Source organism: Mizuhopecten yessoensis, unplaced genomic scaffold (genome assembly GCF_002113885.1).
Source record: "Mizuhopecten yessoensis strain PY_sf001 unplaced genomic scaffold, ASM211388v2 scaffold10941, whole genome shotgun sequence".
NCBI lineage: Eukaryota > Metazoa > Mollusca > Bivalvia > Pectinida > Pectinidae > Mizuhopecten > Mizuhopecten yessoensis.
In genome coordinates this window covers 130377-144555 of record NW_018408798.1, presented here as the reverse complement: position 1 = coordinate 144555, position 14179 = coordinate 130377, and the positions used below count along the sequence as shown (strand labels likewise).

The following is a 14179-nucleotide window of genomic DNA, read 5'->3' as shown; positions in this document are numbered from 1 at the left end:
TCAAATTCAATTTTTTATTTTCTAGAGAAGCTTAAACTAAGGCAATTTTACCAAATGAATTTTATCAACTAGGGAAAATTTAATTCCCTTTTTAGATTCTGCGATATAGGTTCCCCTCATGAAAAACTTTGAAAATGTTGATATGTACAGTATTAAAACAAAACAATCAATTACAATGTACAACAACACCATCATTGCAGCTAACATACGCCTGTTTACCACCTATCTACATTTTGTACTATGACATATCCTGCCAAAAAACATCCCAGTGCAAATTCTTTCATCCTGTTGCCCCTAATTAAACTACAAACATGAAACTGATATCAACAGCAGGGAAACACTCCTTGAAATTGATTGCTGGTATATGTATCACTGTAATGTGACAAGGATGTTGATTTCTGTAGCAGTGGTATGGCAATTATGTCATTTTTAAACTGGGTCATACATGCAATCACACCTGTCAGGTGGTAATACAATAGTAAACACTGGTTACAATATACATGTATCTGATTGAAATTTGTCATCGACTTCTTGACGTAAAATGCATGAAATTAATGAATTATGTAAATCCTGGTTGATTTTCAGTGAGTTTACCACAGCAAATGATTCCTACCACGACAAATGATCCCTAAGATAATATTTACATTAATTGCAAGTGAAAGTTTGATGGATCGGTCTGCCACAGAAATTAGGTAAACAGCATTATACAGTTGTGACAGATGTGCTGACATTCCCTACCATGTAATTAGATTAATGTATCGCTATCATAGGAATCTATACTGGAGGCTGACCTGGCAAACAACAGTTCTGATACTCTGTTGCTGGAAATATTTTCTCTTGACAGGAGATGAAAATCAGGTCAAATCAAGATTCAAACCCAGATCCTTGTACGTGCATGCAACACAGACTCTCGGCTACAATGTAACAGGGTCATGAATATTGACCATAAAAAGTTATAGAATTAATGTGCGAATCTATAGAAAAAACCCATCTGGGACATAAATACAACTGCTGATATTGAAATGAGTAACAAATTTGTGTATGCCTTATTATATAACAGTGAAATATCTTGATCAATGTCAGAATGATTCAAGATTGACAAGAATTCAAGAACTGACAAAGATTGGAGTATTGAATTAAGGAGAATTACCAACATAGTAGAATTGCCATTGGAACCTTGAAAAACAAATTGAGATAAAAAAGGAGGGTGAAATATCCAACATCATATACGATGGAATAAACTTGCATGGCACAAAAACATGGTTTTATATTCTATTGAGCCGCATTTGTAGGATAAGGTTTGATTGAGTTCATTATTTTATTTTTGACTTATAAGAAAAGAGGAAGGACCCTCCCCCATGTAAGGTGACAAATGATGCTTTAAAATACCAAGGCAGCACATACGAGACAGATCTTATTCATCCTTATCCAGACAAGACAAGCAAGTAATTGATATTCAGCCTTGTATTGACATGTACAAGGTGGAGATTTAACCGGCTACCAAAGGGCTGACTAATCACTGGTCTTTAATGCTTTGACCCGACTGTCATCTCTCAGACCAAACATGGACTAGGACAGTGATCAGCTGTATTTCAATATTCCTACAGAAGGTTAGCCAAGGGTCACCTTCTCTTGCAAACTATTATCTAAAACCCTATTCAAAAGACCCGTTTATGTATAAAAGCTTAAAACCTTCCTCCAGCATTTCTTCTTGTGATGCAATCTAGAAACAGATGAGAAATAGGGACTCACAATGGCTGCCATCCCGTGACTAATGAAATAAAAGCGGTAAAGTGTTTTTATTGTGTGTTATAAAAGGGTTCAATGCAAGAATCTGTTAGCAGGGCATTCACTTAGGCCTGCACACTCCAGAGATCCCATCTCCGAGTGCTGGCTTACTGTGTAGTTGTCATCCTCATAATGACTCATCAGCGAAAGGTAAATCTGATCAGCAGCCGAATCCGAGCTAACGAGAATCCTGTTACTGGCCGAGTTAGGTCAAACCATCACACGGAGGGTCTGGAACGGGCTGAATAGGGGTAGTTACTCAATCAAACAGGAGGATATCCACTAGGCAGTTGAATATGGTGAATTATTGAATCAAATCAGATAAATTTATCTGGGCAATTGAATATAATTTATAACTCAGTGAATATACAGTAAATTATTGAATTAAAAAAATCAAATTAAAAAAATATTAATATAAAGATGGTGAATAAATAGAATAAAATAAATTCTTCACACTTCACAGTTGATTCAAATTCATTTGAGATGTAACACAGCTTTTCATTGGTCAATCAAGATAATTTGCGAAAGGTCAATTCGGACTCACTTTGAATATTCCCGATGTCACCAATCCATGGCAGAGTGACCCATAATTTGAAGAAAACACTCAAAAATATCTTAAATTGTGGTTTCTTTTGGGTTTTTTGGCTAATATGAATGAGAATGAGGATATCCCCACTGTATTTTGAAGTTTGCTTCGGTATATCTTGGTTACACTGTCGCAAATATCCGTTTTTCTGGCTCTGCTCCACGTTGCCTGAGTAAAACTCAATTTGCGACAGTATAATCATGATATACAGCCGCAAATTTCAAAACACAGTAGGGTTATCCCCTAAATATGATCATGCATATTCACCACTTTGTATTTTAATAGTCTGTAACTCATATCAATCAAAAGTAGTAGAAAATTATTGCCGTTATATTACAGTACTGCTATAAGCTATTAAAATTAATGGAAGTCTGAATACTAAATGCCTGTCAATCAATTTCACCTTCTGATAGGTTTATTTGAGATGATCTGTTAAAGGGATAGAAGGTTTATTTAACAGATGTCATTTTGACAGTATTAGATCCTATGACATAAGAGTTAACGAATAGAGATCCTAATTTGTTGCGAAACCTTTAGGCATTTAATTAGTTTTATGTCTTTATCAGAGCTTTATAGCCAATGATCAGACATTGTACTTTACATGGAACTGATCGTACATGAACAGTTGGGCACCGCGTCAGGAGCAATGTATGTATACAGGCTTACAAACATCTAACCAACATTCAAATACTTGAATGAAAATCAGATCCTACAAGTGTTTAAACCTGACACCTACTGTTAAAAAGTTGGCGTTAAAATATCATCTGTCACCAACTTGAAAAAGCTATCATGTCAGGAGGCTATTATCACACAGCATGAAGCAGGCCTTGGGTTCTTGTTAGCTCGATGTGAGGCGAAAGTTTACAATAAAGGCCAAAAAACTAACTGTGACATGAGATGTGTGTATATACGTTTATAGTTACAAGTACAGGCAGTGAAGACGTCAAGTGGGACACTTTAAAACGTCACCGAGTACAGAATGTCCCGTTACAATTACCAGGACGGTAGGTCAGCTATCGTATAAGAGCTGTCAGCACGGGCAGGCGTACTTTCATCCGGGAACAAATCGAGAGATGGCACCAGAGCCGACCAAGCAGAAATCTTTGATTGTCAATCCGTCTAACCCGCCAACTAGTGTTAAGAATCCTACCACTTCAGATGAATATATAAACACATCAGACATTCAACATAGGCTGTCTTCGTACGGAAAGATACCCTCTTAATTATCATGATAAAAAAACTGCCACCAAAAGACATATTTCTATGTGAAACAACCCTAATGAAAGCTATTGTACGAGACCGTTGCTTAGCTGTGTAAGTGAAAGTCAAGGCCGCTGACAGCGTAAAACTTCAGATCACAGATGATGATTAGTCTAGCTAGCTTAGTGATGTCACAAAATAAGGTGGAATCGGCTTTGTCTGCTTCCTAAATACTCTAAATTCAAAACTAAGACCAAATTTATAGTCAATAAATGGACCATGAAAACAAAAATATTTGTGAATCTTAATAATATTGTTTTGTGAAAAGGTGTTCTGAAAATTTGACAGAATGATGTGAAAAGTGAACCATACTTTGACTGTAGTTGAACTGATCTAGTTTCTCCTGTCACTGTACATATTTTAGTGGTATTTGTATTTTAGCAATTTGCAGGAAAATTGAACCCATTGTAGAAAAACGCAAACTCACTAATGGGTATGCTTACAAAGAAATTATAATAATGACTTAATGACTTATACACACCATTTAAAATGTTCCAGATTTCAAGGAGTGTAGTAGACTTTTCTTGCCACACTACAAATTAGTAGGGTACAGTTGTGTGACCGCACAACGCACCAAAAATACTGTGCGCACACCGTCCGCACATCGTCCACACATGGTGCGCACAACTGTGCGATTTAACAATCGTTCTCCCTGTTGTGCGCTACTCTCCGCACAACTGTGCGATTGGGTACAATTTGTAGATCAATTTTACGGAATGAAAAAAATATGGAAAGCTCGTAAGCAATAATGAAAACTGTATATATTACTGTAATTTCTCATCACAGTCATGAAGATTATGTACAGTTTTACAATGCGTGTAACACAGCATTACAGTGACAATTGAATGGGTTTGGCTCCAAGGTAACAGAACAGGTAAATAACAATTTGATGAGTGACCGGAGTTTTACCTGGCCTTTACCTGACACATAGAGCTGATATGCGATACCGTACGTTTAGTATGTAAAGGATATAAGCCGAAAACTGTCTATTATGTAAAATATTGGACAGTCTGAGGCGCGTAGCGCCGAAGCGCATCAGACTGTCCAATATTTTACATAATAGACAGTTTGAGGCTTATATCTTACTTAAAACATGTCCCCTATTGTATCAATTGTGATCAGTGTTTTGGTGCATTGTGATAATATTGGACAGTTTCACTATGAATCAATTACCGTGAAAGCTATTCATAACATATTGGACAGTTTTTCAACTACACTGTATACTGAGGTCAGTCATGTATATCAATCTCACTTTGCATGATTTGTATGCAACTGCATATACCAGGTATGAAATACACCCAGGTATAGTACTTATCTCATTCCAATCATGAGTTCCGATAGTGAAGGAGTATTTTTAACACAGTCAACATTTACAACAGAAAATACTGTTGTAGATACAGATGAGATATTAAGTGATGTCCTGGATTTACAGAAGGAAAATATTACACCTCGGCCAAATTTCAACATTTTAAGTGAGATGTTCTCAGACATCTCGGAAGATGAAATGACAGAAATAACTCAAGTTGTTGAAGAAGTTGAAACACGGCGACGATTTGCAATTCCCATGCAGGATGGTGATTTGAAAAAAAATGTTGCTGGAGAATCATGTGTAAACACAGAAAACAAAACGAAATGGGCTTTAAAAGTTTTTGATTCATGGATTGAACAGCGACTGATACAATCCAAAAACAATGAAAAGCTGAAAAACTTTCCTAACAACTTACTGGATTTACCTGTCTCCGATATTAATGAGGCTCTGACTTATTTTGTAGCTGAAGTTCGAAATAAGAATGGTGAGGAGTACAGACCATACACACTGTATGAATTAATTATATCTATACAACATTATTTTCGGCAAAATGGACGTTTTGTGAATATTTTGGATGATACAGAGTTTGCAGGACTGAGAGGGGTACTAGACGCCAGGATGAAAAACCTCGCAAGGTTTGGGAATAAACAAAAAGCAGGCAGAAATTATAACGGAAGAACAAGAGCAGTTGATGTGGGAGAAAGGTGTCTTGGGGACAGACACACCAGAAAAACTTTTAAACACATTAGTATATCAAATGGGTTTGAATTTTGCATTGAGAGCAGGCCACGAACATAGGAATCTTAGATGTGGACCTTATAGTCAAATTCCAGTGAAACAGGGTTCTGATGGCAAAACATATTTTGAATACAGAGAAGATGTATCAAAAACATGTCCGTTATTTTTAACAAACTGTACAATATTAAAATATTGGATAGTTTTATGATCTTATTGGACAGTTTTTGTAAAATATTGGACAGGTTTATGATCTTATTGGACAGTTTTTGTAACATATTGGACAGTTATGCATATAACAGTACTCATATTCTATATAATGGGCAATTATAACAATGGATGGCATCACAAGAATGTTTTAATTATTATTTGTATTCGGTTTGCCTATAGCTCCCCTTCACCTGGATTTTCACACCTTTGGCCCTAACCGACGAAATACGTAAGCGCCCCGGCCGGGGGGAAACTACGGTCCAGGTACATGTATAAAGTGGCTATGTTTACCTGTATACGGGACTGTGTTGTAATTTCATATGTGTCGATTAATGTCATTTAGAAAATACTGAAAACACAATTTCTAATTTCAAGAAAATATAGACATAAAGATAAGCTTATAGATGTAGGTAGAATATAGAAACTTACATAAAAATCTATTTTATTTGTTTACACACGAAACCGTATATATTGTTAAGGCATTCCTCAATTTACACCAACCCCGATTGTTATCGCACATCGTTCGTCCATCGTGCACACAAATGTGCGCAAGCAATGATCGTCCAACTTTTTATCGTTCGCACATCGTGCACACATCGTTCACACACCGTGCACACATCGTGCGCACACCGCATATCGTGTAACGTTGTGCGATCCGACAACTGTACAATGATAGAGGGCTTTTGTCTCATTACGATGTAACATCCAATATAATCACATTTATAATATATAACCCTATAGGGTCTGAAGTTAAACAAACAAAAACAGCTACAGCCCTTGGGTCACAATTTTAATAAACCACAAGTATTATTATACCTTAACTTTGTACAAGTTTGTCCGATTAGTTTTATCAGGAGACAAAACCCCATGATGACGGTCTCCCTCATATGATCATGTGGAGTATCTATCTCAGATCCTTTTTGCTAAATCTCTAAAGCCTGAAGATGTACGGTCCTACCAGGTAATGTACCTCCTACCAGGTGGTGTATCGTCCTACCAGGTGGTGTACAGTCCTACCAGGTGGTGTACGGTCCTACCAGGTGATGTACCTCCTACCAGGTGGTGTATCGTCCTACCAGGTGGTGTACGGTCCTACCAGGTGGTGTACCCTCCTACCAGGTGGTGTACAGTCCTACCAGGAGGTGTACGGTCCTACCAAGTGGTGTACCATTCTACCAGGTGGTGTATTGTCCTATCAGGTGGTGTACATCCTACCAGGTGGGGTACAGTCCTACCAGGTGGTGTATGGTCCTACCAGGCGGTGTATGGTCCTACCAGGTCGTGTATTGTCCTATCAGGTGGTGTACATCCTACCAGGTGGTGTACAGTCCTACCAGGAGGTGTACGGTCCTACCAAGTGGTGTACCATTCTACCAGGTGGTGTACCGTCCTATCAGGTGGTGTACATCCTACCAGGTGGTGTACCGTCCTACCAGGTGGTGTACAGTCCTACCAGGTGGTGTATGGTCCTACCAGGTGGTGTATGGTCCTACCAGGTCGTGTATTGTCCTATCAGGTGGTGTACATCCTACCAGGTGGTGTACATCCTACCAGGTGGTGTACAGTTCTACCAGGTGGTGTACGGTCCTACCAGGTAGTGTATCGTCCTACCAGGTGGTGTACAGTCCTAACAGGTGGTGTATGGTCCTACCAGGTGGTGTATGGTCCTACCAGGTCGTGTATTGTCCTATCAGGTGGTGTACATCCTACCAGGTGGTGTACAGTCCTACCAGGTGGTGTACGGTCCTACCAGGTGGTGTACTGTCCTACCAGGTGGTGTACCATCCTACCAGGTGGTGTACCGTCCTACCAGGTGGCGTACAGTCCTACCAGGTGGCGTACAGTCCTACCAGGTGGTGTACGGTCCTACCAGGTGGTGTACGGTCCTATCAGGTGGTGTACAGTCCTACCAGGTGGTGTACATCCTACCAGGTGGTGTACAGTCCTACCAGGTGGTGTATGGTCCTACCAGGTGGTGTACGGTCCTACCAGGTGGTGTACAGTCCTACCAGGTGGTGTACAGTCCTACCAGGTGGTGTATGGTCCTACCAGGTGGTGTACGGTCCTACCAGGTAGTGTGCCATCCTAAGGAACAACACAGGATGGAAAGATTGCTTCATCATTCCATCAAGGTTCTGCTGAGTGTATACTTCCGGACAGTTTGTATAAAAATGGGTATATATAGGCACAGAACTATGAAGACTAAAGTATTGGTAATTATTACACAAATGAAAAGGAATTTGTTAGCTAAGCTAATAGCTTGCTGATGGTTCCTGGCTTGCATTATCAGATTCCAGCTGAAAATGTTCACTGTGCATAAGAAGCTGAACTGTCCTCAATTGACGTTTGTATTTTCAAGGACACTGCTTTCTTATATATTTTGATATCCTTGTAGATCCTTGTTTCAGACTGATCTTTATACTTTTAAACTTTTTAATATTCAGACAACACTTTCTAAAGTAATTTAACATTTTTTTCTGACGTTTATTTTCCGTACTAACAAGGTTGCACTGCCGTTACATCTTCAGAAATAAACCAAAATGTGTACCACTGGTTAAATATTTATATAAAATGTGTACCATTGGTTAAATATTTATATATCCTAAAATGTGTAAATATATGTTGTTGATATTCAAATATCTGTCAAATTCAGATTCAAATTCCAACTGGAAACACTCAGTTTTAAGAAATTTCTGTCAGACAGCAGTGAGCTACATTTACATTTTGGATAGAATTCTAGTTCAATGGTTTCCCATGATTGTACCTTAAATGCATAATATTGCAAATCTGGAGAAACTTATACCTGTAGCAAAACTATCTAATTGAAATACTATAATATAGTCAAAAACCAGACAGGCAAATGTTTCACTGGAGGATAAAATTGTGACTTGTGTCTTCAGAAAATATAACAGTTAATTGTATTCTCAGCAAAAAAAATAAAAACCAGAATGTTAGCCGAGTCAATTCAGTAAACAAAATTCAAAACATGATGGTAGGAATTCAATTGTCACAGCATTTCTGTATTCTGTTGGTGTCAGGGCTCCAAAGCTTCCCTGAAAGTCTTATTGTGTGTTCCAAATATATAAAAAATTAAAATTTAATTGTCTGCAAAATCACTGTACTCTTTCTCAAAGTCAAGAATGAATCATTTAATCAACTTAGAATAACTGAATTCCTATTTGGAAGGGAAATCCTTTTAGTTAAACAAAAATCTGTAAAATCTTTAAACAGGGTACTTTCTGCTTCCTTCAAGCACACAAACTTGATTAATGATCTGATTCATGAAATTTACAAAACATTGCACCGTCTTATGATCATTATGTCATCAGTGTATTACTTCATAAAAGTTTCAGTATTAATTTTGACATACCATTGTCATAACTGAGTTTATTCCAATTAATCACTGTCCACAATGCCAACTTAGGTCTAGCTAGACAGCAACCCTCCAGTCCCCAGGGTTGTGTTGGTTTCTCTTTCCCACTTGCCATCAGATTGGTACAGCACACCATAGCTCTCACTTATTTCTATTCAATCATTAAAATGACTTTTAAAAAGAACATAACTTTGATTATATTAGCTAGAAATAGGATATGTATTACCCCTTCCTATATATTTCCATCTGTTTGACAAACTTTACTTTACTAATCTACATTAGTTTTTATAAGGATAAGACCCAACATGACCATATAAATGTATTGCCCTTGCTCTATATATAAAAAGTAACCTTCACTCCGGGGCCGCCACATGGTGTTATAGACAGAATACAATCAAAACAGTTTCCTCAAAAAAGTTCCAATATCTGATGTGGAGACGTTTTTAGTTTCTGCGCTACCCTTCACCAACCTTTCCTTATTCCCAGGTCTATATCGGTCGCCCGTATTTTCTGCGTCGATTACAGACCGCCTGTATTTTCTGCGTTGATTACCGAGATGCAGACCACTGCCCTGAGAAGCCAGACTTATACCTTTCCCATTAATTGGGTTACACCAAAATAAAAGATGTGATAAAACTTACCATATCCATGAGTGTCGCCGTCTGCTCCCGCAGGCGGTCAAATCAGAGATGGGCAGCGACAACATGACCATTCATCTAATCGTATCCGAATGGTGAAAAATCACACCAACAACCACTCTATCTGTTGTACACGACTTCCTTTTCTGGTTAAGCACTTCTCAAAGTGTCGGTCCAATTCCACTTATTATTGGGTTAGTGATCCTTAATGGTTGGAATGGTCGAAAATCACACAGCTTTCAGTCTACATCCAGTTTACCTTTCTTCCTGATCTAATGACACCCGTTATTGAACCCGTCATTCAGTCTGGTTATTTGTTTGTTGATGGACAACGATGGTCTTCCATTTCCATAAATGAAAGTATAACAAATAATCTGATCTAGTTGACTGTATTATGCTTGTTTCCTTTCTTTATGTTATTTAGCAATTCTTCGAACATCAGCAATCGAAAAACATATTCCCCTGATTTTATCAATTAGGGACCGTAATTTTCCTAATTAATATTAACTACCATTATTTATTAATTAGATTATCATGTAATGACAGTTTACAATTTTCAAAATTATGATCCAAAATCTTCAGCAATTCATAAGTTTTTGGACCTACATGTATCAAACACTGACTGAATTCATCATGAGTGTTTGATTATCCAATTTTCATTACTTAATTAGTGAAGGAGAATTATTTTGATAAGATTTTAATACTTTCATCAATCAATTCAAAAGTTCCTCAAATACTTTATACCAGTATACAGGTATATCTAAATCCTGAAATAGAAAGCATTTAGATTCAGCAGCTGTGAAGATTTACCAGGTACTTCCAGGCTATAGAATTTTATAGCCAAATGTTTGAAGCACTTAGGAGTCACATAGTGCTACCATTCACCTAGCACCGTACAATACTCTGCAATCCTCAACTCTCGCGACACCAACTATTTGCGGAGACAATATATCCGACTGTGGGGTAATATTTGCGATTCCGAGATTTTATAGGACTCCAGGTCAATGGAGCACTGTTCTGTAATCCATAAGTTCCCTGCCTAAAGCTGGCTCAGCATCCTTATATCAGAAATTGATCCCAAAACATATCAGATAGAAAAAAAGGAAGAAAATGGTCCTATTTCTGGTGCGCTGTCTAGAACTTCAGTGGAGATGTACAAGTCATAGGGTACTGACTAGCCTTACTGATCTCATCTACTAGTCTAATTGATCACATATGACATCAGAGATTTTTAGGTACTGTGCCCAAAGACAGCACACAGCAGCATTAGTACTGCGTCCAACAGGTTGGGTGGTGATCAACATATCGTTACACTGTGGCTTACAAATACTCATCTCTGTTATTCTGTGAGTATAATGATAACATTGGTCGACCCTCTGTCAGCACAGTTCAGCGGCAGTTCTCGTCAACCTTACAGTCAGCTTTTGTCATGTGCGGGACACTGTACTGAGTGACACCTAATGCCAGCTAACACAAGTTTAATGTATAGCTATAAGGTGTTAGCTGTGACTGCACGCCTCCGACTCCTCTCCGATACTCTCATCCAGTCCTTCAGACACAACAACCTAGCTACCCCTAGTTCAATATTTGGATTTGAACATAGATTGCTCCGCGTCAACGTAAATATGAATCTATATAATCACAGGCTTCCAAAATTTCTTTTGCAGTTAACCCATTTCTACACACGCATTCCAATTTCACAATAGATATGTTTAATGTAGCAATTTGATCAGTTTTGACTGTCCATACTGAACAGATCCTCTTAGTTAATCCATCACAGTCCTACACGCCTCATGTGGATCACTGAAGCAGAAATTACCACAATAGTCTTGTCTGATGAACAGACATTTTTTGTACATTCCCCTGGTTCTTAACTTTTAAAAATACATCCTTATCCTACTGACAAACTGTCAATAATGTCCACTGTTTGGAGATGATAGATATTTAAACTGTACCACAGAAATAAAGTAACTGCATTATTGGATTCAGTAAAACTTCTGAAAAGATGAGATGGCGATGTCAACAGAATTCTATTAACTCCCAGTGGCAGTAGAGAGTCAATACTTGAACCTTCAAATATGGCGGGATTAAGGAATCTCACTGCTCGGACAACACGTCAATAATGTAATCAAAGGAAAATACCTTGTTCCAATATTGACATCATTGTTCAATCTCTCTCAATAACAAAATTGGCTACTGCAGACGGAAAGTGAGCAACAGATATCACTGTCCCAGCGGCAACATCTAACAGTTATATTTAACGGTTGCGTGGAAAGTGAAACCTAAAGGGAATTAAATATAGACAACAATATTCAATACAAACATAGCAGGCCAGTTTTAAAAGGAGTCGAGACTGTTTGTGACTCTCCCTTAATTACAGGTGTCAACATAGTCTTTTCCTATTATACATCAAATCAACATACACCTTTTATGATATGTTAATTCTGTCACCTAATCTTACCACAACAGCCCTGTAGGGCATACATACATACTTACACATCATATATAAGTATGGTTACTTAAGTTTTTAATTCGTAAAATATTTTTTACATAATACGACTTGTTTATCTTTGCCTGGCATTGTTTTCTTTTCTGACAATTTAAAATGTATAAGTATGTGTAAGGTCAATAAAATCACCGAGTTGGTCCTAAGTTTCTGGTTTTTGATGAAATTTAAATCCATCACTGTTAAGGTAACATATTTTTTGTAAATCGAATTGATCCTATATATATAACAAACAGTCTTTTTATAGAGTTTATTAACTCAAGCACTTATGTTTTTACATAAAGTTTTTTTATATGATATAATTTTAGCATTGAAAAGATGATAATTTAATTCAAAATCTATAACTGTGTATCTAATTAACCTAAATCTAAATAACAGTTAAACCTTGTTATAGTCATGTGACCATGCAGACACCAGAACAAACATTCATCTTGATCTCTTAGAATTAGCATGTCATTTAGGGCTTGTCAGCAGAAAAGGTCTTTAAACTCCTCAGCATTTGCTGTGATGCAGTTTAATATCACATTGTTTCACCAACACGTGACCTTAGTGATATGTGATGTGATATATAATACTTGGCCAGCAGGGCAATGTGATGTGATATAACTAATACTTGGCCAGCATATTGTAAAAGAACATCTTATAGAATTCTTGTGAGCAGAACTCTTTTAAAACAGTACTATGCTAAGCATACGTCTTTGAATACTGGATACCCAAGAACTGAGGCAATTAACAATATTTTAAGAGAAATTAGAAAATGTTTATAAGGCATGATGGCCCCTGCTCCTGTGCAAGTTTGAGTTATAAAGCAGTCTGGTGTAGTGGTTTGGTGTAGCAATTTGATGAAGCCATTTGGTGTAGTGGTCTGGTGTTGCAATTTGGTGAAGCGGTTTGGTGTTGCGGTTTCGTGTAGTGGTTTGGTGAGCAATTTGGTGAAGCCGTTTGGTGTAGTGGTCTGGTCTAGCAGTTTTGTAGAGCGGTCTGGTGTAGCAGTTTGGTAAAATGGTTTGGTGTAGTGGTTTGGTGTAGCAACTTGGTGAAGCCGTTTGGTGTAGCGGTCAGGTGAGCAATTTGGTGAAGCCGTTTGGTAGAGCGGTTTGGTGTAGCAGTTTGGTAAAGCGGTTTGGTGTAGTGGTTTGGTGAGCAATTTGGTGAAGCCGTTTGGTAGAGCGGTTTGGTGAAGCCGTTTGGTAAAGCGGTTTGGTGTAGTGGTTTGGTGTAGCAATTTGGTGAAGCTGTTTGGTGTAGCGGTCTGGTGTAGTGGTTTAATTGGTTTAGCAATTTGTTGAAGCAGTTTGGTATAGCGGTCTGGTGTAGCGGTTTGGTGTAGCAGTCTTGTATAGCGGTCTGGTATAGCGGTTTAGTAACCATTCAGGTTTATATTGAAAATAAGGAATGAAGAGATAGAAACAGAAAAATATCTTGCCTAAGATATATAAGTTTACTGTGACATTATGAAATGAAATTCCACTGATTCAAAAGTGCATAAAGATAATTCTAAAATGGGCTTTGGATAATTACAAAATAAACACTAAACCTCCCGGGGGGGGTCAGGCAAAAGCTGTATCTGTCAATCCTGTCACCAATGTTCAACTGAGACACGCTGATGCATACCTGGTTTTGGTGAATGTTTTCTTACATGCAATTTTCCCATTAGTTACAAGAGCTTCTGTGACCTAAACCAAAGCAGCAGAACATCTATATATCCATCACCATACCTACGTCATCTCTCATCTCTCCACACAGACAGCATTTTTGTCACAAACTGTTATCA

General features: G+C 37.8%; 1 protein-coding gene across 4 annotated transcripts in view; it reads right to left on the bottom strand.

Annotated features, from left to right (window-relative positions):
• The window catches only part of LOC110463904 (cAMP-specific 3',5'-cyclic phosphodiesterase 4C-like), a 382464-nt gene that overhangs the window by 259575 nt on the left and 108710 nt on the right, over positions 1-14179 (bottom strand). The window contains exon 1 of one of the 4 annotated variants that reach the window (XM_021518835.1): positions 9903-9988. The exons of the other annotated variants lie outside the window; for them this stretch is intronic. Within the exon in view, the coding sequence (XP_021374510.1) occupies positions 9903-9973 (71 nt within the window). The 5' untranslated portion in view covers positions 9974-9988. Of the gene's footprint in view, positions 1-9902; positions 9989-14179 lie in introns of those variants that run through there. 4 annotated transcript variants of the gene reach the window in all.